The sequence below is a fragment of the Chrysemys picta genome, chromosome 1 (genome assembly GCF_011386835.1).
Source record: "Chrysemys picta bellii isolate R12L10 chromosome 1, ASM1138683v2, whole genome shotgun sequence".
Classification (NCBI taxonomy): domain Eukaryota; kingdom Metazoa; phylum Chordata; order Testudines; family Emydidae; genus Chrysemys; species Chrysemys picta.
Genome location: NC_088791.1, coordinates 310,849,073 through 310,875,509, shown reverse-complemented (window position 1 = coordinate 310,875,509; position 26,437 = coordinate 310,849,073). Strand labels below are relative to the sequence as shown.

Sequence of the window (26,437 nt, the reverse complement as noted above, 5' to 3'; positions counted from 1 at the left end):
CCCAGACCCCGCTCCCTAGTGGGAGCTCAAGGGCCAGCTTAAAACAGCTGGCAGGCTGGATCAGGCCTGCAGCCCGTCGCTTGCCCACCCCTGCCTTAAAGTCTATGGGAAGCAGTGCTTTGTTGATGCAATGTCACAGGGCGTACCTGCCTTATCACACCTCTTCTTGCCAAGTGTGTGGCACTGCACTTGCTTCCTGCTTCAGTACTTCTGACTTATTGCAGTAGTGTAGACATAGCTGGAGTTGCATAGCATAAGTTGACTTAGGCTATGTGAATAACGTAGCTGGAGTTGACGTACCTTAAGTCGAGTTACCACAGTGTCTACACTGTGGGGGGGGTCAACAGGAGAAACTCTCCCATCAACTCACCATACTCTTCTCGTCGGGGGTAGAGTACAGGGGTCGACTGGAGAGTGATCTGCTGTCGATTTGGCGGGTCTTCACCAGACGCACTAAATTGACCGCTGGTAGATTGATCTCAGAGCGTCGATCCCAGCTGTAGTGTAGATGTAGCTGAGTTAACTCCCCACAGTCCAAAAGTGAGACAAATCCCCATCTGCGATCTACTTTAGTTGAGTCTAAAACTGTTTCTCCTCTCTCATTTTCTCCATCTGTAATGACTGCAAAATAGAGGAAATAACTCAGAAAGCTAAATGTTGGGTTGTAGTTGGTTGTCCGAGTTATTTGCTCTATACTTAAGCACATTTAACATCCTACTGTCTTTCAAAATGTGTGTGTCTAGTACTGCTACAATTCAGATCCTTCTTTGTTTAGTGTCCTACTCCAACAGTTAGCATGTACAGGCTGCTAGAGCTCAGCCAGGCTTGTACGCTTCAGGACTTGTGCTTGTAATACAATTCCCTACATTCAGAAGTCGTTAATGATAATTCCCTGTGACCTCCCTGCTCTGTTCTCAGAACAGAAACTGTTCACTTTGGTACCTGTCTCCACTGATACACTTAATTCCATGATCAATGCTAAGATTAGTCACTTCCATTTGATAATTAGCTTTATTTAGAGGTGTTGGCCTTTCAAGGAAGGTAATAGGAAGAGGTTTACAAAAAGAATGTGGGGATGAAAAACACAGTACAAGCCTGGAGTAAAAAGATCATGGGAAGGAGGTTATGAAGAATGGCAAAGGATGGGAGTAGAAGAGGTATGAAGCCCTAAATTGAGCAAGACAATTAAGCACTGTCTTTAATACTTTGCTGAATCCATGTATGAATGACAGCAGGGAGGAGAGAAGACAAAGAAACAGAAGTGGTAGAGACAAAATAAAAAAACCTTGTAAATCAAGGGAAGCAGCAATGTCCTCAGAGAAAACATTTTAGACATTGAGTTTTGGGAGCATAGTCATCTCTCCTTAAAAATGGGGCCAAAAACGCCTTTTCCCCCTCCCCTTTTTTGTCCTTAGTAGAACTCTGTTGCACTTGACACTTTTCTGTGGTTTATTTCAGAAATTTGTCTTTTCCATGAACTATATGTACTCAAATAAAATTGAAAGGTGACCCTGAAATGTCAGCAGCAATTTTTTATTGTTAAAAAGATTAAGATATTCTTTCCAATTTAGCTCTCTACTGATATCATTAGCTCCATTTTACAGATCAGAAATTGAGGCACAGAGATGAAGGAGTTAGCCCATGGTCCTCCAGCAGGCCCGGGAACAGAGCCCAGGTCTTCTGAGTCCCAGACTGGTGCTCTGGTCATTGAGCCTTGGGTTAACACATTATGTGTTATCCATTATGAGCATCTGGAAACCAGCGCAAAGAGCCCAAAGGTTATAGTGATGATTGGGCAATTTGGATACAAATATTCCAACTACTATGACACTCATGCAAGAGAAACATTTGTAGGAAGACAATATTCTAAACATTCTTTTGGATTTTAATCCTTTGTCAGAACATAACCACATTAAAAACAGAAAGCTTTGACTCCTGCGATGATGATTGGCTCATGAAAGCGTTTCCAGCTTTAGTGTAAATAAGTAAGACATGGTGCAGATCCTCAGAACTCTATTCTTGATCCTATATCTGTGTTCATTTCCTTCTGTACTAAGCATTTTTAGTCAAGGTCTATACTACAAACTTACATCGGTATAAATACATCGCTCAGGTGTATGAAAAATCCACTAAGCAATGTAGTTATACCAACTTAACTCCTGATATAGACAGTGCTCTGTCAGCGTCTCCCATTAACATAGCTATCGCTTCTTGCAGAGGTGGATTAACTGTGCTGATGTGAACTCTCCTGTTGATGTAGTAGCATCTTCAGTAAAGTGCTACACCAGCGTAGCTGTGCTGCTGCAGCTTTAAGTGTAGAGCTGCCCTAACTCGTCTCCTTTTACAGCTCCTTAGTTTTCAAAAACCCATCTTTATGCCTGGATAACTTAAAAATGAAGGGTTTCAGAAGGTTACAGAAAATCTAGTGAGTTTTTTTTTTTTTTTTTAAAGGATAGACTCCAGTGTTGTCTAATGGATTTTTTTTGAACTCTTGAGTTATACTTCAAAATGCATTATAACCAACACGTATACTAAACATAAAATGTGGGGGGACAGTATTATATGCATGACCAGTAGAAATGCCAGAAGAGTGGCTAGACTGGGTCTAGTGCCTATTTGCCATATTCTGATATTACTGAATTTACATAATCCCATCAAAGCCGGTAGAATGAGAGGCTATCTGTGAAGTAAATTTCTACTCAGCATGAGTAAAGGAATTGGGAAATGGCCCTTCATTGGCCGAAAAGGCACAGATTTGCGATTAAGCATACTCAGGGCCATCCTTACCCATATGCAAAGTACGTAGCTGCGTAGGGCACCAACTTTCCTGGTGCTCTGCGCAGCTGTGTGCTGCTCCAGCCCCTGCTCCGCCTCTTCCCTCTAGCCTCTGCCCCACCGCCATTCCACCCCTTCCCCAAAGCCCACGCCCTGCTCTGCCCAGCCCCGCCTCTTCCCACCCCTGAGGACTGCAGCAGGGATGGGCCTGCACTCACTGGCAGTGGGAAGTGCAGCAGCCTGGCCCCAGCTGTGTTGCCGGTGAGTGCTGGGAGGTGGTTTTCCCCCCCTGCCTCCCAAGCCAGCCCTGCCCCCACCCCCATAGGGGTACTGTGTAGGGCCCCAGAATAGCTAGGGATGGCCCTGAGCATACTGCTGCATTTTTTTGGTTGAAACCAGAGACTGTGGTCCAAATTTACCTATTCATTTACACATAGAGGTTGTCTTCATTAAAAAATTTAGGTTGTGTTAGAATACAACCTTGAGGAATTGTATGAATGAAAATGTTAAATATGACTTTATGATTAATATTCATGTTTGACATCTTCCCAGCTGGTGTGGGGTAGATGCTACTGAAACCCTAGTTAACCATAACTAAGCTGACAATGTTAAATATGATGGCCCCCCCACCCTGTCTATGCTGACTGCAAAATCAAATTTATCATGCTAGTTAACATGACTCCTCAAAGTTGTGCTCTCACACAATCTAATTTTGCAGTGAAGACAAGTCCTTAGAGCCCAGTCCTACACATAACAGAATTCATGGGCCGTCCTATTGTCCCTAGCCTGCAGCACTCCTCCAATTCCTTGCTGACCCTTCCCCAAACCTTAAGGGGAGGCAAACTAGGAAAGGCCCCACCCACCAAATCCCAGAGTATCCACAAACCTGAATCTGCAGACCTTCTTCCCCATCTCTGAGGCCCCCATAGACTCCGCCTTGCAGATCAGAGCTCCGAGTAAAAATGGGGTGTGCATGTGGGCATTACTGCCCAGCCCACTCCTCACTGGCCTGGGCTCTGCCAGAGGAGTGCTCTGTGCCCCACATGCCACTGCATAGGCAGTGAGCCCAGGGAGCCACAACAGGCCAGCAAGGACCTGCTGACTATGACTCCTACATTCCAATACTTGATTACACTCTCAAGACTTCAGTGCACTGCCTACATGTCTGAGACACTTTGCGCTTGGTTCTTAGACTACAGCCTTAAGCGTGCAGCACCTCACTGTGACCTGCCTTCCAAACTGAAGCCTCTGGCATGCACACCTGGCCATGATCCCTTTCCCCCTGTAAACTACAGTCCCTACCCCCCAGCCTGCAGGGCCCCACCTTGACCCCACCCTCCAAACTACAGTCACCAGTGTACAGCACCCCACTGCAACCCCCCTTACAAAAATCATAGACAATTAGGGTTGGACAAGAACTCAGGAGGTCATCTAGTCCAACCTTCTGCTCAAAGCAGGACCAACACCATCTAAATCATCTCAGCCAGGGCTTTGTCAAGTTGGGCCTTAAAAACCTCTAAGGAGGGAGATTCCACCACCTCCCTAGGTAACCCAGTCCAGTGCTCCACCACCCTCCTAGTGAAATAGTGTTTCTTAATATCCACCCTAGACCTCCCCCAGTGCAACTTGAAACCATTGCTCCTTGCTTTGTCATCTACACCAATGAGAACAGCCGAGCTCCATCCTCTTTGGAACCCCCTTTCAGGTAATTGAAGGCTGCTATCAAATCCCCCCTCACTCATCTCTAGACTGAAAAAGCCCAGTTCCCTCAGCCTCTCCTTATAAGTCAAGTGCCCCAGCCCCCTAATCATTCTCATTGCGCTCCGCTAGACTCTCCAATTTGTCCACATCCTTTCTGTAGTGGGGGGCCCAAAACTGGATGCAATACTCCAAATGTGTCCTTACTTGTACCCTTCCAAACTGCAGCCCTAGCAGGCAGTGCTCCACTGTGACCACTCTTAAATAAACCCCCAGTACTACACCTTGATCTACCCTAGCTCCTCCCCACTCCAATTACATCTCCTGCTATAATTCACCCCCCAGACTACAACTCCCAGCATGCAAAGCGGGGCACTTAACAAATTCTGTACTACAACTCCCAGCAGGCAAACCCCCTCCTCCAGCCCCCCGGTGGCGCAATGCACGCCGGCCCCGGAGTTGGACTGGGCGCTCTCAGCCGGCTAGATTCCACGTGGTGCGTTAATCGCGGCTGCTGGGGAGGCGTCGCTGTGAGAGCGGCTTGCGACGCTTTTTCAACAGTGCGGTGAAGCGGGGCTGCCGTATTCCGGGTGAAATACCGGCTGTTGTGCCGTTGCCTGGCTGAGGCGGGGAGGGAGCGGCAGGAGACGGGGCGAGAGAGGGGAGGGAGTTGCCCTCACGCCTGCCGGCTTCCCCCTGGATGGTCCGTATCGCTGGTGCGGGGCCTCCTCCTCCTCCCTGGTCCCTGCGGTGTCCGGCGGCGCGGCGGGCTGTGAGGCGGCCGGAGGCGGCGGGTCCCGGCGGTGGGCGCTGAAGATGGACTATGACTTCAAGGTGAAGCTGACCGGGGAGCGGGAGCGGGTAGAGGACCTGTTCGAGTACGAGGGCTGCAAGGTGGGGAGAGGCACCTACGGGCACGTCTACAAAGCCAAGCGGAAAGACGGGTGAGTGAGGCGGGGGCTCCCCGTGGGTCAGCCCCGGCCCCCTGGTTCTTGTCATCCCCGGGCCGTGCCTGCCGCCCCCCTCCTGCTGGCCTTCCTGCCCCGGCCCTGCTGCCTCCTTAACTCCCGGCCTTTCGCCCTGTGTCTGCGTCCTGCCCCGTCCTTGCTGCGGTATTACCCCCCTCCCCGCACCCGCTACCTTGTGTCTGCGTCCCTGCTGCCTCATTGACCCCCGCCACATCGTCTGCGTCCTGCCCCGTCCCTGCTGCCTCATTGACCCCCGCCACATCGTCTGCGTCCTGCCCCGTTCCTGCTGCCGTGTTACCCCCACTCCGCGTCTCCGTCCTGTCCCGTTACTGCTGCCTCATTGACCCCCGCCACATTCTGTGCCCTGACCCGTCCCTGCTGCCATATTATCCCCCCACTGCCACCTCCCCAGTGTGTGTGCCCTGCCTCGTTCCTGCTGCTGTAGTATTCCCTGCCACCTCTCCTGTGTCTGGAGTCTGCCCCCATCCTTCCTGCCTCATTGCCCCCCTTGTCATCCCATGTGTCTGCACCCTGCCTCTGTCACCCCTGCCTCATTGTCCCCCGTCCCTGTACTGGCTACCTCATTTTCTCCCCTCCCCCCCCCCATCACCTTCCCCTGGCTATGTCTGTGCACTGCTTCATTGCCTCTCCCCCCGCCATGTGTCTGTGTCCTGTCCCAGTCCCATGTTGCCTTTCTGCCTCCAGTTCATTGGACTCCAGTCCAGCTCCCTGAGCTGTGCCCTTCCATACGTTGTCCTATCACATCTTGCTCCTCTATACCCTTTCCTACACTGCCTCCATCCCATGCTGCCTCACTGTCCCCCTCATATTGTCCCCCCACACCGATATTCCCCCATGACTTCCATATCCCAATAGCCCTCTGTTTGTGTGCCCTATCCCCTCTTCTCTGCCTTGCACCCTTAATATTGTTTCCCCTCCCTCTGTGGCTGTATCTCTTTCCTTTGGCCTTAACCATCTCCTTGTTCCTTACTCTGTCTCCATCTGTCATTGTTAGGAACAGTCACAGATGAAAATGCACTTTCTCCTAACCTTAATGCTGGTGTCTCATATTAGTACTAGCAGCTTTTGAGTGGAAAATTTACTTTGGATGAAAAAAAATCCATATAACTTGAAGGTCTTTACTTCAGGATAAATGGCTGTACATTAGAAAAGCCTTAGTCTGCCACCATCTCTATTGCGGGATTGGATTTAATTTTCATGGTGGGTTTGTGTCTGATTTATTATTGCTAGTCACCATTTTGAGTGTTCTTGCTGGTTGCTCCTATGATTGAAATCTTAGTCTTTGAAGGGTTTTAAAACATTTTTGAAGATCTATTTTTATGGCTGATTCATAGTACAGTTTTTGGGAGATGGAGGTACAGGAAAATGGAGTGATCTGTAAAAATTGTTGAAAGAATACATATGGCAAACTCATTTAGATTTATTAGCATAAGCATAGCAAAGCATCACTTTTTCAATAGCACAGCAGTAGGAAGTGGAGAGCAGGAGATATGGGAAATGCAGAGCTCAGTATTCTCGCTGTTCCCCTAAATTTTAGCAATGTTTGGGTTGTTCGCTTTATCTTAATTCTCATCTCTGATTTTCTCTTTCTCTTCCTCCACCCCCTGGGGATAACTTTATTAGTCTGTCATTGGTAATTTTCCCATGAATGTTATGATGGTGCATTTTAACCATTTAATGTGGCAATGTTTTTATATTCAATAAACTAACTGATAAAAAAACTTGCTTGCCAGTTATGGGTGAAAATTTATTAGGCTTGGTTTTATGTACTTGTACCCTCATCTGAATGCTAATGTCATTTAGGGTGACCAGAGAGCAAGTGCGAAAAATCGGGATGGGGTGGAGGGTAATATAAGAAAAAGTCCCAAATATCGGGACTGTCCCGATTTTATAGGGACAGTCCATCTGGTCACCCTACTGTCTTTATTACATAGAGACCTTTATGTAAGGGAAACTGCTCACTCTCTAATTTAATTTTAAAGAGAATTTTAAGCATGCTTAAAACGACCTTGGCATAATCATTACAGTATCTGTTTTGTTTTCTGGTGTGGACCACCTAATAAGTTGGTTATTTATTTTTTAAATTAAAAGTCTGATCCTGCAACTCCATATTACTCGCAAAAACAATCCTTTCTTGTGGCATTAGTTTTACTGGACTTTGGAAATAAGGGTCAGGAGGATCAGACTCTATGTTCCTAGTCCTCTAAATGTGCACTTGCTTAATGTTACTAAGATAAGTAACTGTTGACTTCAGTAAAGTTAACCATTAGAGCCTAGGAATATGTGGTGAAAATTTTACTATGAAGATGATTTGAAAATATTCAAATCCAGAAACAATGCAAAATCTTGACAGCTGTAGTGGAAATATAGGTGAAAATTATTTAACAAAGTTTTAATGAAGTGCTGTTCCACTGTTTTGGATATGTATTGTTTAGCAAACATTTCTCAAGTTGGTGGTGTGTGTTCTTTTCATGGATATTTTTAAAAGGAATGCCAGTCTGTAGCCTCAAGAACAGAGCCTCAGGTGTTGAAGGGTAATTGTAACTAGCTTCTGTGTTTACTTTGGAATTTTTTTTGTAGTCTTTAAGCATATTGGAATTCTGCAGTGATAGGAAATTTAAAATTTGATACTACTTGTGATGCATGTTTTAAAAGTAGTATTTTCAGCAGAATCCTCAGTCGGTGTGATGACACTTAAGAGATTACTGTCTGGAGTTACTGCTGGCTGTAATATCATTTGTCTAATTACATTTGTCCTGAAATATGACTCAGAATAAATGTGCATTTAAAAAAAAGTCTAGCTAATTTTATTCAAACATGGTCTTTAAAACAGGATTTTCTTCATGACTGTTTATACTTGTATACACTTTGAAATTCCCAGTCCTCAGAAGAAAAATATAAAGGTATTTGACGTATTGCTTTATACATTTTTCTAGCTTGTTCTATTGCTGCCTTTTTTCCTTTCTTTCCTCCCTTCTCCCTCAAAAGAAAAAAAAGCCTTTGAAGTGGCTCATTGATTTGCTTTAGTTGCTTATCACATGGTAGAATTATAAATATTCAAACCAATGTGTAATCAGTGTTCTTCTTTGCTGGGATTTGGGAGAGGCAGGGATTAATTTAAATATGAAATATGACTTTTTTGTTGTATTAATTTAATAAAAGGAACATTGTTTTACTGGCATAAATGTGCAATTGTAAGAATCTCAGTATTGTTAACTCTGGGCATTTTCTGAAACTAAGAAAACTAAATATTTGGGAACTTATATATATATAATTTTTTTTTTAAAGATGTCTAAGTTCTCTGCATATGGATGCCCAGTATTTTCATGAGTAAGTACGTTATAAAAACAGCATGAACACATTAAACAGAACTAATTTTAATAAGCCAACATATAATACTATACATTTGAAGGCTCTGGCTTGAGTTTTTGACATCAATCTAGTAGTAGCAAAAATGATCTGTTATATTTAGGGCACCTTTCTTCTAAAATGCTATGACAGTTGCTTCACCAATCATTCTTACTGACCGCTTTCACAGTCACTTCTGAGGTGAAAAATACAGTTTAAACAGCAATATACACAGCCATAGGAAAGGAATTATAAAATAAAAATCTAGTCGGATCTAGGATCTGGATCAAGGAAATATTTTTTAGGTAGGCAGAATGTAATAACCTTGGTGTCCTAACCAAATGCTGAACTTCTCTACACTCTGAAAAGTGTCATGGGCTCTCTAGTGAACTTTATGAGGTCAAGTTAGGTTTTATGCCACATCCCAGAGACAGCTACTCTGGCTGTGCTGTGCCCTCTGGTATAATGTGTGAGGGCTTTTGTTCAGGACTGAGTCAGTCAAGAGATTATCATTTACTGAATCACCAGCATCTAGTTCCATGGAGGTTTCTTACATAAGTACTGACACAACCTGAACCTGCTTAGTTTGAGATCATCCAAATAACAATCTATGGTGGTACAGCCAGAATTCCAGATATGCCGTGGAATCCATTGTCTGCTGCAAAATTTGTATTCAGAACTGAAATTTTCATATTAAAAAATAAGTTTGCAGCTTTCATGGCTGCAAGAAATCTTCTGACTATAAACCAAAACAGGGTTGTTTTCCTGAATTTTCGAAGCTACAAACAGTTATGTTTTTGTTAACTCTGAAATCCAATGATAGCAATTCAAATGTAAATATTAATTGTTTCTCTGCTAATGTCTTAGCAGAAATAACAAAATACAAATATTGGGTTGGGAGGCATGGGGGGCATTGGATTGCTAAATTGGGGATCAGACTTCAAGACACCAAAATTTTAAACTTCATAAATTAGGTATAATCTGGTATGAAGTACATAGAAAGCTATGCAGGCTCCTTCTTTTCCAAAAATGTCCCCAGTTCCTAATAAACCTAAATCCCTCCTCCAAACACCATCATCTCATCCACACATTGAGAGAGGCAGAACTGCAGGGTATGTGGCTCTGTGTGTGTAACTGGAAGTATTTCAGAGAATGCTACCATGGAGATCCTGGACTTTAAGCCCTTTCCTAACAGCTTGAATTTGGTCTCTGGACCCTCTCTTCTGCCTTTCCCCATGTCACTGTTACCTATGTTTATCATGACCACCAATCCTCCCCAGCACTGCATATCTTTCTAGATGTTTCAAAAGGTCCACCGTCTTTGCACCTGGTAGGCAATTCACCATGCAGTTCTCCTGGTCATCACAAACCCAACTATCTATATTTCTAATAATCAAATCCCCCATTACTACTGCCTGTCTCTTCCTAATAACTGGGGTTCCCTCCCTCGGAAAGATATTTTCAGCGTGGGAGGATACCCTGACATCATCTGGAAAGAAGGTTCCAACTATGGAATTGCTTTCCTCTGCGCCAGCTTGATGTTCTTCCTTAAGGCTTTCATCCTCCTTAGCTCCTGCAATTCAGCCACTCTGGTCTCAAGAGCCCGTACTCAGACTCTGAGGGTCATGAGCTACTTGCCCCAAATGAACTCATATGTCCACAAGGCAGAAAATCATACATTCTGCATTTAGAGCAATAAACTGGTTAACCCTCATTCTGCTGCTGGAATTCTGCCTGCTTGAATTAAACTCTGTTTTTCCCCTCCTTTTCCTCAAATTTTTTTAGGCTCCTATAGTATATGTATGTCTCTTTCAGGACCCTGAAAATTTCTGAAAGCCTATTCTGTGTGGCAAGGCACAATTATGTTTATGTAGCACTTAATGAAAATGTTTCTAAATAATCAATTTACAAAGAGAAAATTTGTTTATGATTAGAGTAAGAACTATGAAATATAGTCATTAGGCTACATGTAGTAATTACCTATTTAAGTGTAACAGCAATGAAATCCATTGAAGGCAGTCTTGAAATAAAGCAAAATCTGGTGTTTTTATTAACTGCTTTCTTTAGTCCTCTCTTTTTGGGGAAAGAGATATATGGTGAGTGGAGTTAAGCAACCTAACATTTTCTTAATCATTGTTCTAATTTAGGACTTGCAGTGCTACTCCTCCCCCCCCCCCCCATGGAGGCAGCATAGCAAAATTTTTGTTGTTGTTTTGTAATAGTTTAATAGTTTCAGCAGCTGTAACTTCCAGCGTGTATTAGATGTCATTTATCTTAGGAGTGTTAACTTAACTAAAGTTAAAAAGAGAGTATCTCATCTGGGTATATCAAACTTTGAAAATATTACCAATTGTTTCCTGTCACCCAATCAAATCCAATATAAAACTTCTTCATGAAGGTCTGTAGGAATTGCATAAGGAATGAGATGGTGAATAATATGAAGTATTTCTTATTATTTGTATAAATCAGTGGTTTGGCCTCATTGTAATACTGTGTGCAGTAGTAGCCATCCCATCTCAAAAAGGATATTGGGGAATTGGAGGGAGTGCAGAGAAGAGCAGGAATGTTGGAAAGCACGGAAAAAACTCTTGTATAAAAGAGTGAAAAGATTGAGATTGTTTACCTTAGAAAAGTGATGAATGAGGGGACATAATAAAAATGAATGAATGGTGTAGAGAAGGTTACTTGCCCTTACTGACACAAATTTACTCCTTATTTCCAGTCTGAATTTGTTTAGCTTCATCTTTCAGCTGTACCGGGAAGGTGAAGATTTATTTTGAAGTATAATTGTTGATGACAATGAACAAGTATTCTTACACAACCTGGTAGAAAAGAGGCTGAATTTTCAGTTAAATGCTTCACGTACAACGTCTGTAATTGCTGAACTAGAGCAGTTGAGACTGCAAATTACAGATTGCAAGCAACGCATGGAAGTTATAAAGTCAGCAGGCAAACCTGCAGCATTTATAACTGCTGTGAACCAGAGTATAGAATTTACAAATTCCACTTGTTTTGCCTGCTGTACATGTAAAATGTACATCTCTTCTAATTAAAATTAGAATATTTGTCATGGGTTTTTCTGTAATGTCTGTTACCATAATAGCTAAACACTTCCCAGTTAAACTAGCTTTGCATAATGAGGATCCTAGTATATTTCATGGAGCTGTCTGCTCTCCAGTAAGAGGCTGTGCTCATGATATACTACTTTCTTCTTCCTCACATCCTCTCATCCCATTTATTCTGTTTACAGAGTTTTTCTCAAGGAGGGTCCAAAGGCACTCACTCTGGATCAATCTGATCTTCTCTAGAAACTTGCCTACAGCCTTGCTTCCTTACCAAGAATTTGTATCTTGGTCCCTCGTGTGGTTCATTTTGGCCTTTTTGGTTTGTTGTCCCAGAGGAGTACAGCTGTACATTTGAATATTACTTCTGGACTAGGGAGTTTTAAAAAAAACTAGAGTTTAATAAAACTGGGTGTCAAAGAAACACAGCTTTTTCAGTCCCTGTTGTTGTTGAGTCCTTTTGGAACACCCCAAACTCTGCTGCTGCAGTCATACCCCCCTCTCTGGGGCTGTTTCCTTTGACCTCCTCAGATGACCTTAAGGGACAGGGGGGACACAAACATAATCCTGTCATTCACTTATGAGTGCCTCATGTATAGATGAAGAGACTTTTGATGCAGCTTGTTCCTGGTTTGAAGTTCATGATCAAGGACTTCATCTGGTAATGGAAGCCAGCATAGAGAGAGGAGTATGGGGATGATGTGTTGAACAAGAGCCTCAAGTACCCATTTCTACTTTGTTCCAGATGCATTAAGCTGAGTAATTCAGTCTGGAAGTTACAGATGCATTGACCACAGTGACCAGATTCTCCTGTGGGAAATAATGGACAAAGTTTGCTAGGAAGAAGTCAACAATCCCCTTGTTGCTGCTTGGTATTCTAGGTCAAGTTTCATTAACAGGGGTTTGGTGTATTCAAAATCTACTAAAGGTTGCTCTCTAAACTTTCATTTAATAATTTAGGGTTTTGTTGATTGGATGGTAGGAATATTGTAACTGATGCAGTTCTTGAACATTGGCTTTTGTTTCATATGATTTTTTTAAATCACGATCCTGATTGTGTATAAAACAACTTTTTGGGGCACAGTGATGTGATTTATTTGTCAAGGCCAAAGTGCACAACTGTAACCGTGGTTAAGCAGTTTAGTGCTTCTACAGCTTATTAGCAGAGAAGGTAGCGACCACCAAACTCCAGCATGTGTTGTGACATCCATTGACATCTTGGATACCTCACATTTGGGGCAGGACACAGCACAGAGACAGCTCTATTGGCAAGAAAAAGAACTCCTTATGACTGTGGACACTTGCAGGATCTCCATTCTTGTACTGCTTAAACTTCTCTGCAGCTTTTGTCACAGTAGACCACAAGATGCTGCTAACCCACCTATATGATTTAGCAGGAGTAGATGGCCCAGTACTACAGTGGATGCAATTGGCTCTTTCCAGAAGAACTCAAAGTAGGGATGGGTAGTAGCTCCTCTCTGAAGGCTCTCATCGGTGGGATCCTGTAGGGATCTTACTAACCCTATTTCTCTTCAATAGCTAGATGAAACCACTGCGAAAGATAGTGAGACTCCATAAGCCGTGCTGCCAACAGTATGCTGATGATTCTCGACTGATGCAACCACAGCCACTATTAAAATGTCAGAATGCTTATAAGAAATCAAGCCGAATTTGGGCAAGACTGAAGTGATGCTGATTGGAAAGAGGAAATGTCTCCAACTTCTACTGAAGGCATACAGCTCCCAATTGTCAAAGTGGTATGAAGCCTCAAGGTCCTGTTTTGACACTCCTTACTAAGTGTAAGTGACCAGGTAGTATATCTATCTATTAAAAAAAGCCTTTTTTCCATCACCAGGTTGCTAGGAAACCTTGTTCCTTCCTCTTAGTGAGGCGCGAGCCTCAGTGATCCGTGTGTTCACCACCTATGTAAATTTACTGTATCTGAAGCTGAATGTAAGGACTAAGCACAGGCTTCAGCTGATACAGGATGCAAATGCCCACCTTCTCCATGGTTTATGCCGCTGAGAGCATATGAGGCCTATGCTCAAGTTCCTCCACTGGCTCCCAGTCAGCTTTTGTTACTAGTTTAAGGTTTTGGTTCTAGTTGTCAGAGCAATTAATAGATCAAGCCCCAGCTACATCAAAGATGGAATTTTGATTTATGAACCTCTGCAACAGCTGTGCTCCTCTAGGATGATGCAAATTTTAAAGCCCAGGACAAAACTCCTGAGAGCTGGGGATAAAACTTTCTCAGGTGACGGAACTGTGGCTTTGGAAGAAACTTCCAGAGGAGTTCAGGTGAATCCAGTGTCTGACAATCTTCAGGAAATGCTGCAAAATCTCCTTGAAAAAGCCTTTCTACAATAAGAATGACATTCAACACTGACACTCCCGTCTACCCAATAAATCCCTACCAACCTTCACCCCCCCACCCCATCAGCTAAAAAATTAAAATCCAGCCCTACCCCAAACAGATACTTCTCCCTTGTAAGGGTAAAGTGACAGAGACTCCAGGAAATCTGTTGGGAACTTGATTGTTGTTATTGATTTTATGTGGAAGTTGCTCAACCACTGCAATAAGTGGCAATATAAAATGCAAAGATAGATAATTGTCAAGGTAAAGAAGATCTTCTGGAAAGACCAGGTGTATCAAAAAATGAGGTAGGAGACTAGCTATAATTCTCTAGCAGGCTTAGGGCTTGCCATCCCTAATCCTTCTATTCTGTATAATCAAAAGAGCAGTACGTATTTATGGTACTTTGGAAAACAAAGTTAGCTTCCAAATTCTTGGCTCCAGAATCAGAGCACTAAATTAGACTGTGATGAGCACTGAAAAGCAGGATCATGAGTATCAAGTATCTTGTCTAATGCAAATATTGGAGAGTCAATAACTGGTTTGAAAATCATCTAAGTTAAATATGAATTAGGCTAATGTGCCAGCACTCGGGTGATATTACATTAGCAATACAAAGTATAACTTTTAAGTTCTGTGCCTAGAAGATGGGACCTCACTTGTACAAACCCCAGGCAAAGAAACTTCCAGACCACGTTAAGTCATGTAATCTTGCACTCTAGCAATGTCTGACAAGCACCAGTTTTTTGCACTTTTCTTTAAGTGTTGTATGTGAGCCATGTGCACAGTAGGAAAATGAACCAATGCGGGCAATATTTTTTTAGCAGTAGTTTCCTCATTTCTTTGTTTTTCAAAAGAAGTAAATGCTAATGTTAGTTGGACAAAATGGTCTTAAATAGTAAAAAAAAAAAAAAAAATTACTTTGATATTCTCAATAGCTGTCAGATACTTTATAAGCCTTCATCTGATGATGATGATGACTTTAATCTGCTGACTTTTGTTATGAAGGTCAGATTATTTTGATGAGCATCCATGAGCTTTGCCTATGATCATGGTCAGCCTTTAAAGGTTCAACACCGTGTCAGAGTGGATAGTGACATGCAGGTCAGGTTGGCAACTCACAAGTGGTGGGCCACCTGGATACATTTCTACTTTCAGCAAGGGTTGACTCAGAAGATACAGGTGTATTAGATGGTAGGTTAGGAGTGCTATCAAAAGAAAATGGAAAAATGGAGCTCATGCCTTACTATGCTGTCTTATCTGGAAGACTGAGTTAGATACAGAGATGGGTGTATCTACTCTCCGCTAATATACTGGCAGGATTGTGGCAGTTGGTTAGGACGGATGGGGTATCTGAGAAGGCTACTTTGCATGAAATGTCTTTAATTTGACATACCTGGTGGTGTCCTTGGGATGCGTGTTTTGCACTTTGCTGTCAGCTACTTCCTTGGGCATGGCTAGATCTAATTTTTTTTTTTTTTTTTTTTTTTAAGCACTCAGTATAAGGTGGACAGAATTTGAGACTTGGCATTGGGAGCTAGCAAGGAGTCCATTCAGACACAGCTAGGCTTCTGTAACCTTGGTTCTTGACTGTTTAATTTTTTTCTCTTACTTCTGGGGGCATTCTGTACCAAAAAATTAAATTCCACTAGTTTTATTTGTCAAAATAACACTACATAAATCACGCTAGTTTAAATTTATTTTGGTAATTTTATTTCAAAATACCTGTCAGCAAGTATGTCTGTAACAATACAGACACACACCCAAATTTCCCCAGGAGTAGAGAGTTAAAGAAACCCCTATGACAACCCAGTTCCTGTTTCTCTGTCCCCTTTGGGTGTATTGGCTCGGGGGGGGGGGGGGCAGACACCCACAACCCTCTTCCCCACAGTGCACCTGCAGGGGCCCCCGAGCCAGTACACCTGAACCACCCTCCTCCTCAGAGCCGAGCTGCAGAGCCCCCCCTTGCTCAGTCACCTGTCCCCCCTCCACCGTCCAGGGATCTAGAGGGAGAAAGAGCCTGATACTTGGTCCCAGACTCGCACCGTTTCTTGTGCGCGCTACCCTCTCCTTCCCTCAGGGCATGCTGGGAACTGCAGTTGCCAGGAACCCTCTAGCTCCCTCTCCCTCCCCCCCAGCAGTCTCTTCTGTGGGCAAGCTGGGGTCTGCTGAGTCCAGTGACCCCTAGTGGTTGCTAGCAGCACTGAAGCCCATTTCTGTGGGGGAAAGGAAATTCTGCACGGACAACATTAATTTCTGCCAAATTTTGCATTGTGCAGAATTCCCCCAGGAGTATTCTTTCTACTTGGTGCAAAGCAGTTAGCACCATAAACATCTAGGTATGTTGTGGGGTGTTGAGGAATTTACTCTCCTCCAACTGGAGGGCAGGTGTGAACTCTCTCAGAACTTGACCTAGTTCTGTATTGGAGACCACAATCTATGGTGTCATGGGTATGCGGTGGGCAGGCATTATATGCTATTTTGGGTCATTTATTGAGCAGTGTGCTTTGCAGGAGGTTATACTGGGCTACCGGAACCCTAATAGCAGGTTTTAGTTAGGGCTTTGGGAAGTGTGGTCTCAGTCAGGGCTGTTTAAGAGGTTAGCAAAGTAGGATTTAGATCGGGATTTTGAGGTTAGGGATCTGCTGTGGAGGGATGGGAGATGGGTAGAGGATGGAGATTAGTCTAAGTGAGACTAAAGTGTCAAAAAACAAAAATCACTATTAAGGTATGGCAAAGTGAGTCCTAGTATTACAAGAGTGTGGGGAGAGTGGGATTTGCCCAGTCAATTTATCTATTTGCTTAGCGCAGAGGTCTGCTAATGTGAGGCCACTCTTTCTTCATGGGGAAGAGAGTTACTTCTGAAAAAGAAACTTTTCATGGTGATGTTGAAGAAGATGTATTGAGGTTCCTATAGTGAATTGGGATCTCATTTATTCAGAACTGGAATGGCTACATCCACAGCAGAGCTTGGAAAAGGAGCTGTGATAAATGAAGGGAGGGGAGATAACTCTCTTTTATGGATGCCCAGCCAACCAGTAGCTATAAAATCCTTCTTAGTAGCTGTTCTCTAATTAATCTATCTGTAAAAGGTTAAAAAGTCTCACTGCTATGCATAGGTAAAAGGAAGTGAGTGGGCACCTGTTCAAAAGAGCCAATTGGAAGGCTTGAACTTTTAAAAATTGAAACAAGACTCCCCTTTTGTCTGTCTGTGGTTGTTTTACCGGAGAGAGGGGACAGGGCAGAGCTCTGCTGTGAGAAGCTTGGGGCCAGGTATGAAAAATCCTCAGTATCATACCTAGAAACTACTCATTTAAACCCCATTTATGTAAGTAGATCAGGAAATGTCTAGGAAGATGCGATTAGGTTTATCTCTTTTTATTTCTTTATGGCTTGTGGACTCCTCTGTGCTTAACCCCAAGTGCTTTTGTTTTGCTTGTAATCTTTAAGTTGGACCTCAAGAAAGCTATTCTTGATGCTTAATCCTTGTAGTTTTTTTTTTTAAATCTAGCAAAAGCCTAAGTTCCCAGATGTATTTTCTTTTTTTATTAATAAAATTTACCTTTTTTAAGAACAGAATTGTTTGTGTCTTAAGAGGTTTGTGCACATGTTATTTAATTAGCTGGTGGCAACAGCTGATTTTTTTTTTCTCAGCTCTTCCCTGGAGGGAGGGTGAAAGGGCTTGAGGGTACCCCACAGGAAGGAATTCCCAAGTGCGCCTTCCTGGGCTCTCAAAGGGTTTCTGCATTTGGGTAGTGGCAGCGTCTACCAATCCAAGGTCAGAAAGAAGCTGTAACCTTGGGAGTTTAATACAAGTCTGGAGTGGCAAGTATTCATTTTTAGAGTCCTTGTGAGCCCCCACCTTCATCACTCGTAGTGCCAGAGTGGGGAATCAGCCTTGACAGGAGCTAACTGGATTCTATCAATAGTGGCATCTGAATGCATACAAGGGTATGGAGACCACTGTTTGGGATGATGATTCAGTGGTATAAGTGTGCTAAACTTTTCCTGTTTGTGCCTCCATTCAGGTTCAAGAGGATGGGATACAGGCATTGGCATCTGGATGTATGGGCATAGTATTGTGTATTTGGCTCAGTCAGCCAGCCACTTACCCTGGGTTGTTCACAGCTAGGCCTTAGTGGTGAGGCAGCTCTAAATTGGCATGGATGGAGGGGCATGCTTGGGGGGATTAATGGATGCCCTTTTATATTTGGCCAGGCAGTGCTCACATGAATGGATCATTGTACCCAGGGGGGCAAACTATTTTGCAGATTTAGTAAAAGGGTGGAGTAAAGGAGTAGGTCAAAGATTAGAGGTAGAATCAGGTCCTTCTTTGCGGGGGTAACTGTAACCTGGTTTTTTGATTTGGCTGGGAAGCTGCCTGATCTTTGTGCATGGACAAGGCCAAGAAAGAGGTAAAGCAGCTGGTGGCTAAATTATGTGAGCAGGAAACATTGCTTGTTGATCATGAAATTGCATACTCTACCTGAGTAATTCAGGGAAGAGGTGGTACACTTCTATGACAGGGGAGTGGATATGACTTCTAACCCTTAATAGGGAAGGAAGAATTCATCTGGGAATCTGGGAGGGTGAGGAGAGGCAGCCAAGCAAATTGTTGGTGTCGCCTGACAGCAGGTGCCCAGTGAAGGTAATTGTTCAATGGGGTGTTCAGTTCCCAGATAAATCGGAAGTGGAGAAAGCATTGGGGAAAGGCATGTTCTGAAGAAGGTGGAGCGTGGCATTGGAATGCCTAATGTCTGGTACAGTGGGGAGACAACTCCCTCTTCCCCACCACTTATACCTAATATGAGGGGAGGGTGGTGGGGTCCCAGCAATAGTGTTGGTACCAGGTGGAATGGAGACTGGGGGGTTGGTCGTGGGGGCTGAGACAGCCCTCTACCAGTTGGAACAGATTATAAAGGAAAGGCCACCTGCAATGGACAAGTTATTGCTGGCTATTTCCCACATATTAGAGTTGTGGCCTAGTTAAAACACATTCCTGGCATTTTGTCTGTCTTCCTGCAGTGCAATAACTGTTCTGTGAAATGGGTATTTAGTGATATTCCTACAAAAAAACAACTGATCTTTACCTATGCTAGACTGGATATCTTTTACCTAAAGAGAATAGATGAGTTCTAAAGCTCAGAATAAAAGTGAAAATGTTGTTTTTAACAATTTATGGACTACATAATTTGCTGCTGTATAGAGAGCTCAAGCTGAGAGATTTGCAGAGTAAAATTATTCTAGAGGCTTGAAATTGCAGCTCTGTGATCAGAAATTCTTGCTCAGAAGAACTATTAGGCTGAAGGAACCCACATGCGTCTTCTGAACAATCTCATAAATTGGTGGCCATTTGCCAAAATTAATTGAAAGGTAGAACTAAATCTTGTCATTCTAGAGCACATTAGTTAGAACTTGGTATACAGTGGCTAAGGGAGGAAGTTACTTTTCAGCAGAGTTTACATGTTGCAAATATAATGTGCTATATTGCACAACACTGCCAATCTAACTCTGTTTTAAAAGTGAACTTCTTATGGTAGTTTTAGCAGATTTATTTGGAAACTAATAAAATTAAAGCCACAACTAGTCCTGTTTTGTTCTTATATTTTATAGATATCTAATTTTGCATGCACTGACTTGTCTTTATATACACAGCCACTAATAAAATGACCAAATGCTACCCTCTTTTCCAATTTAATTTGCAGTTTTATAATGGCTCTGGATAAAACACTTCAGCTATGAATTTGTTCCCCTTGAGAAATGTTGAAGAGTTTGAATGGTGAGGCCATTATGGGGCAGTCATTAAATATAAACTACAGGAAGAAATACAGTAACATCTATTTATGCAAATATATTAAATGGTCCATTGATCCACAACATTGAATATTCTTGACTATGTTCTGTCCATTTAGTTTGTGTTTTGGCAAAGGCATTTAGTTTTCTGTTTTATTGAAATTTTCCCTTATGTCTTTTAAGATGTTGAAATCTGAACTTTGCCAAATTGCTGTCTTAATGTTAAGTACTTTGCACTTCCAAGCAAGTGACTAATTGTTAGGTTTCCATTCTTAGGGTATGTCCACACAGGGGTAAAAGAGCTGTGGCTGGCCTGAGTCAGCTGACTCAGGCTTGCATGGCTAAAAATTGCTGTGAGGATCTTTCCAGCCTGAGCTTTGGAGCCTCCACCCTCGCAAGGTCCCAGCTGAACCCATACACAACATTTTTTTGAGCTCTGGAGCCCAAACCCCACAAGTCTGGTCAGCTGACCTTGGCCAGACATGTTTTTTTTTTATCCCCATGTAGATATAGCCTTACACACACTCTCTCAGCTAGCAGGCTGTCATGGGGTGCTCCACTCACTGATAGTTTGGCATTTCCTCTTGTCTGGTCTGGGGATTAGATTTTGCATGCCACCACTCTGTCTGTCTGTCTCTGGTCTGGTCCCCCCTCATTCCAAGAACTGCAGTGTTCTTTTCATGACTCTGACCAGGTCACACAGCGTTCCCCCTTTCTGGGATTTATTAAAAGCTTTCCTTCAGCCATCCCATTCACTGCCTCAGGTGCCACTCTTTCAATGGCTGGTTGGGGAATGCAGGCCCACCCTCAGTCCAGGGACCCTCAGCCCAGCAATTCTGGGCTTTGCTCTTCCAGCCCTCACTGCTCCTTCCCTGGACTGCTTCCTACTCTTCTGGTACTCCTCCCGCCCCGGAGTACCAGCTCCAAACCCTCCTCCCTCTTCCCAGGGAGTGACTGCTGCCCCAGTCTGTTGCCAGCTTTCTGGCTTTATAGGCCCAGTCTCTTCCTTCCCAACTGAGCCTGCTTGCAATCATTCCTTGTTCCCTGGCTTTTTCTCCAGTTGCAGTCTGTAGAGTTAATAGGTCTACCTGGCCACCTTAACCCCTTCCAGCCCTGTGTGGGATAGACACTCATCACACAGGCATACTAGGAATCTTCAGAGGTGATATGTAATATTTAGTGCACAGGCTTATTCTGAGTCAGCAATCTCCATCAAATTGCGTCTTAAGCAGCCTGGTCACCAAGTGCTAGTATAGCAAAACTACATAGCTTCTCAACTCTGGTACCCAAGGAAAAAATGTTAAGCCAGAGTTAAGGCTGCTAATATCAGTTATTGAAAGGGTAAAATCCTTAAGAGAACATAGTAACTCTATCAAACAACAAGTGAAAGACTAAGTATTCAAAGCTAAGGTTTGAAAAAACCACATGCACCCATTGAAGGATGTGGAAATGCATAGTTAAGGTCACCCAAACAAATGTAATCTCTCTTCCAAAAACATTCCACCCTGTCTACCCTTCACACCTCATGTGCAAAACAGTGATATTAGAATAAAGTAGTGAAAAGAATGAGTTAACTTAGGGCTTGTCTACACTAGCAATTTACAGTGCTGCAACTTTCTCGCTCAGGGGTGTGAAAAAACACCCCCCTGAGTGCAGCAAGTTTCAGCGCTGTAAAGCGCCAGTGTAGACAGTGCACCAGCGCTGTTAGCTACACCCCTTGTGGAGGTGATTTTTTTTTTTTTTTTTTTTTTTTTTGAGTGCTGGGAGATTCTAACCCAGCACTGTGCCGCGACCACACAAGCCATGTTAAAGCGCTGCCAGTGTAGACTAGCCCCTCAGTTAAGTTGATTTGTATAACTTATAGAATTAAAGAAGTCCAGAGTCCAAAAATGTCTGATAATCAATGATATCACTTGGCACCACCTTTTGCCCCCTGGTGTGTAGCTACCTTTTTTTTTCTCTTTCAGGGTTTTGCAGCCCTAGAAAGAGCCACTTACGTCTAAGCTAAGGCTCAGTCTGACAGCATTCTTACATGTTTGAAACCGTATATGCTTTTGAAAAATTGTGCTGACTGTACCAGAAGTATGAGCGAAGTAAACTATGCCCTCAGTGATACCTTTGCAACCTCATTGTCTTTGATGTCTTTGCACAGGTGTAATTAGCTCTAATTCCAACTTTACAAACAACTGTGATACATAAGAAGGTACAGAATATGTTAGTGATGTAAAAGTCTGCCGTTTTGCCGGTTTGGGAGTTGTCTTAAAGTGTGGTTGTACTCTGAAAAATAGCATAATCTTTACACAGAGAACTGTCTATTGGTTATCTGGCCATATCTGCTTACATTAGTGAATAAAGTAAGACTTCTACTTTTTTTTTTTTTTTAACTGCAGTTAGCTGTGTCATCTGTGCAATATGAGACTGAGCCAGATTCTGTTCCTTCTTATGTATCACGGTTGTTTACCAATGACCAGTTAGAACTACTTATACTTGTGCAGACTCATTCGATACAAAGAGATTGCAGAGGTATTACCAAGGGCAAAATTGTAACACACTGGGGTTGCAAAAAGTATGAGGATAGAATTTGGCTTACAGAACCTGTTTGTGATATCTAGTAAGGAAGGTAGCTTATTTCTGAGCTTATAGAACGTTTGCTGTGCTAGCACATATGCCAAAAGCCAGGCAGACTATTTATTTATTTATTTTTAATTTTCCCGTTTCAAGACATTTGGGATGAATCTCTCTTCCTGCAAGTACCCTAGGTGGTTATTAAGACTTGGCTTGGCCACATCCCTTGGTCATTGCCAAATTCAGTATCTGGCAGAGTGAGATGGATAAGGCCAGGGTGATAAACTGTTCTTCCAGTTCACCACTTTTGTTTTAAAGGTGGTGGGTGCGGTGCAGTGGGGAAACATGTAGCCTCAAACAATCATTCCCCTACTTTCTCACCAGAGCATTATCTCCAGGAATATTCCATAAAGTAATCTAGAACTACAATGTGTGTGGAAGTGACTAATTGGAGAAAAGATGCATTGGAAATCTTCCCCCACCCCAATAGTAATAGTACTGAATTCAGGGTAAGAAGGTGATATCCCCTTTTATGTATGTCCTCTGGTGAAGCAGGGCTAACACTGTCACAAGCTGAATGTAACATCTATACCGGGGTCGGCAAGTGATGTGCCGAGTCTTCATTTATTCACTCTAATTTAAGGTTTCGCGTGCCAGGAACACATTTTAACGTTTTTAGAAGGTCTCTTTCTATAAGTCTATAATATATAACTAAACTATTGTTGTAGGAAAAGTAAATAAGGTTTTTAAAATGTTTAAGAAGCTTCATTTAAAATTAAATTAAAATGCAGAGCCTCCCGCACCGGTGGCCAGGACCCGGGCAGTGTGAGTGCCACTGAAAATTAGCTCGCGTGCCGCCTTTGGCACACCTGCCATAGGTTGCCTACCCCAGTCTATACAGAGAAGAGTAGAATTGTCACTTCAGACAAAGTGATTATTTTTTAAATAGCTGGAATGTTAGAGAAAACTTACCTCTTTTATTTTTCACTATGCAGCTCTAACTCCTCCAACTCCCCCCATCCCATCCCCCATTCTGAAGGATATCTAATTACTGGCAAAAGTTCACTGTATCCCTTCCATCCCTGCGCCCCATATAATCTTCCTTTCTTTCTCAGCTGAGCTAAGAGGAGTGAGAAATTATTTCCTTCCTTGGGTTTCTGGTAATACTAACCATGCAGGAGTTCTAACGTGAAAATAGTTGACTTCTTATATTTTTAATTAGTGCATCTAGTGTTTGGTTTTCTAACTCATTGCTCTCAAAATTTCTTCACATTATCAGGTGTTCATTCATCTAACAACATCTTAAGATACTCTTTTCGCTAAATCTTATTCAAAGGGCTTAGTGTTCCGAGAGTATGGTGGTGAGGGTTGTATATATGTTGCTGTTATATTTGAGTGCACTTCGTGCACGCTTACTCGCAAATATAACTTTTACATCCCTTTTGGGGAAAGAGAGAGACCATGTGGGTCCCCTGCCCTTGGGAGCAGCAGTGAGGTTCCATGACCCTGACCTGCTGGGGATGGAAGTGGTTGGGAGCACAGTTTTGGCAGGCTTTTTAAAAATCTTCTACAGCCAGAGTGAGGCTGAGTTGGGTGCAAAATGGGAGGACACTTGGGGGTAAATCAGGGCTATGAAGTAGATTGATAGAAGGGCAGAGGAGAATGGAGGAGGGGGTAGTTATGAGGGTGGTAAGTATGGAGAAATTGTACAGTACTTGACTGGTTGCTTATGTTCGTCTCTTTAAATTGCAAGCCCTTTAGCACAGGAATGCCTAATGCTTTGTTAGTATAGTGTCTGGCACAACGGGAGTCCATTCTTGATTGAGCATTATTGTAATAAACATTACTAAAAGTGAACCACACTTAAAATTATGCAGTGTTAGCTTTCTGAGTCTGCATATAACTTGAAGCAATAACTTTGAGGATATTGTCCCAGTCTTTTTTTTTTAATCTCCAATTGTTAATTCTGAAGTCTAATTATATTTGAAATGTCATATTGACTGCTTCAAGTCTAATCATGTTAGCAGAAACATCCAGCAAATGTGCTTATCCCATAACTCCAAACCGCCTTCCACACCTTCCTGGCTCCTAAGAATTCAAACTGTCCCATACTTGGCTGGTAAGACCTCCAGTTTACCCCTTCCCTAACTTCTCCAGTGAATGTTAGGCACTGTCCAAATAAATAATCTGGGACACAATCTGCACGTTTAGGGGCAGAGTAAAAAAAATTGTTTTAATACTGAAATAAATGCACAAGTAATCTTTACAGATTGTATTCTTCACTCTTATGTTAACTTTAGTTTTAAAAGTTTACCTGAATCTGCTTCAGTAAAGTATCACAAAAACCAGCAGGGTCAAGCATAGCAATCCATCATTGCAATACTACCTATTCCTGTGGGTTATATAAAGTAAGGAGGAGAGGAAAATTACTCTGTACATTCAGTTCCCATTGGTATCAAGTGGAAGTTCCTCTGTATATCAAGTGTATATGGAATTAAGACTGCAGCTACACTTGCAAGTCTCATGATTAAAAAAAAAAGAAAAGAAAAAGGGACACCACTTTGTCAAATAACTGAGGCAAACTTCTCCTTTAGAAGAGCACTAAACTGAACAGTAGCATGTTGGCAGAGTAACATTTTAAAACTTCTGATTTTTAAATTCACTAATGAGAGCCCTTTCTTTAAAGCATAAACTTGCGGTTTTCTCCAATATGAGTAAAACACAGGATAAATAAAATGGGTTTGGAAATTACTAGTGGGGAGTGCATTTAAATACAAATAACCCGATAAATGTTTCTAAATCTTTTTACTAGCTTGACTTTCTTTCAGAGTTTTTGAGCTTCGTGCAATCCTTATACAACTTTATTTATATTCTCCTCCAAGTTTCTGGAGTGACTGCTATAAACATGTAATGTTTTTGCAACTTATAAGCTCCTTGAGGAAGGAAAACTGAAACCACTAATTAAATGCAGCAATATTTTCTCCTTATGAAAGACATATGGTTATGTAAGATAGTTATGTATTACTTTTGAATGAAAATAGTGCTAAAACTGTTGTGTGATTTAATAAAGCAACCTGGAGCTTGTTTTATCTAGTAATCTGCAAAGTACTCAAATAACTTAATACCCTATTGGGAAAATACACCTCTACCCTGATATAACGCTGCCCTCGGGAGCCAAAAAATCTTACCGCATTATAGATGAAACTGTGTTATTTCAAACTTGCTTTGAACCGCCGGAGTGTGCAGCCCCGCCCCCTGGAGCACTGCTTTACCACGTTATGTCCGAATTTGTGTTCTATCGGGTCGCGTTATATCGGGGTAGAGGTGTATTTTCAATTGTTGCTATGCTTCTAGTGAAAACAACTCTAAGTTGGCTGTTTCAAAAATCAAAGTATTTTTGAATCTGAATCTTTATGCTATGTTTAAAAAAAAATAGTAACTAAGAGTGCAGGTGAAATATCAAAATGCTTTGATAAGAAGTGTCGTCGTAGCCATGGTCCCAGAATGTTAGAAACACAAAGTTGGTGAGGTAGTGTCTTTTACTGGACCAACTTCTGTTAGTGAGAGAGAGAGAAAGAAACTTCCGAGCTTACAGACTTGAAGAGCTCCATGTAAGCTCAAAAGCTTCTCTCTCCCCAACAGAAGTTGGTCCAATAAAAGGTATTATCTCACCCACCTGGTCTCTTGATAAGAAGCTTAATTCAGCTACAAGGAGATGATGTGGAATGTTTTGGTATATTCCAGAACTTCAGCTCAACACTCCTAGAATCATGAGTGATAACCTATGCAACTAATGATGACGTTTTTTACCTCTGACTCTCATGGCTGATCAGTGATCCTAATGACAGGATACT

The 26,437-nt window shown here is 42.5% G+C and overlaps 1 protein-coding gene across 8 annotated transcripts in view; it reads left to right on the top strand.

Annotated features, from left to right (window-relative positions):
- The window catches only part of CDK8 (cyclin dependent kinase 8), a 159,073-nt gene that overhangs the window by 9,876 nt on the left and 122,760 nt on the right, over positions 1-26,437 (top strand). For 2 of the 8 annotated variants that reach the window (XM_065581433.1, XM_065581434.1), the window contains exon 1: positions 5,033-5,417. The exons of 1 other annotated variant lie outside the window; for it this stretch is intronic. Coding sequence is in view for 4 of the 7 variants with exons in the window: in XM_065581430.1 (XP_065437502.1) it covers positions 5,290-5,417 (128 nt within the window). In the remaining 3 variants the exon portion in view is untranslated. Of the gene's footprint in view, positions 1-4,988; positions 5,418-26,437 lie in introns of those variants that run through there. 5 more of the 8 variants (XM_065581429.1, XM_065581428.1, XM_065581430.1 and 2 more) reach the window with 4 other exon arrangements.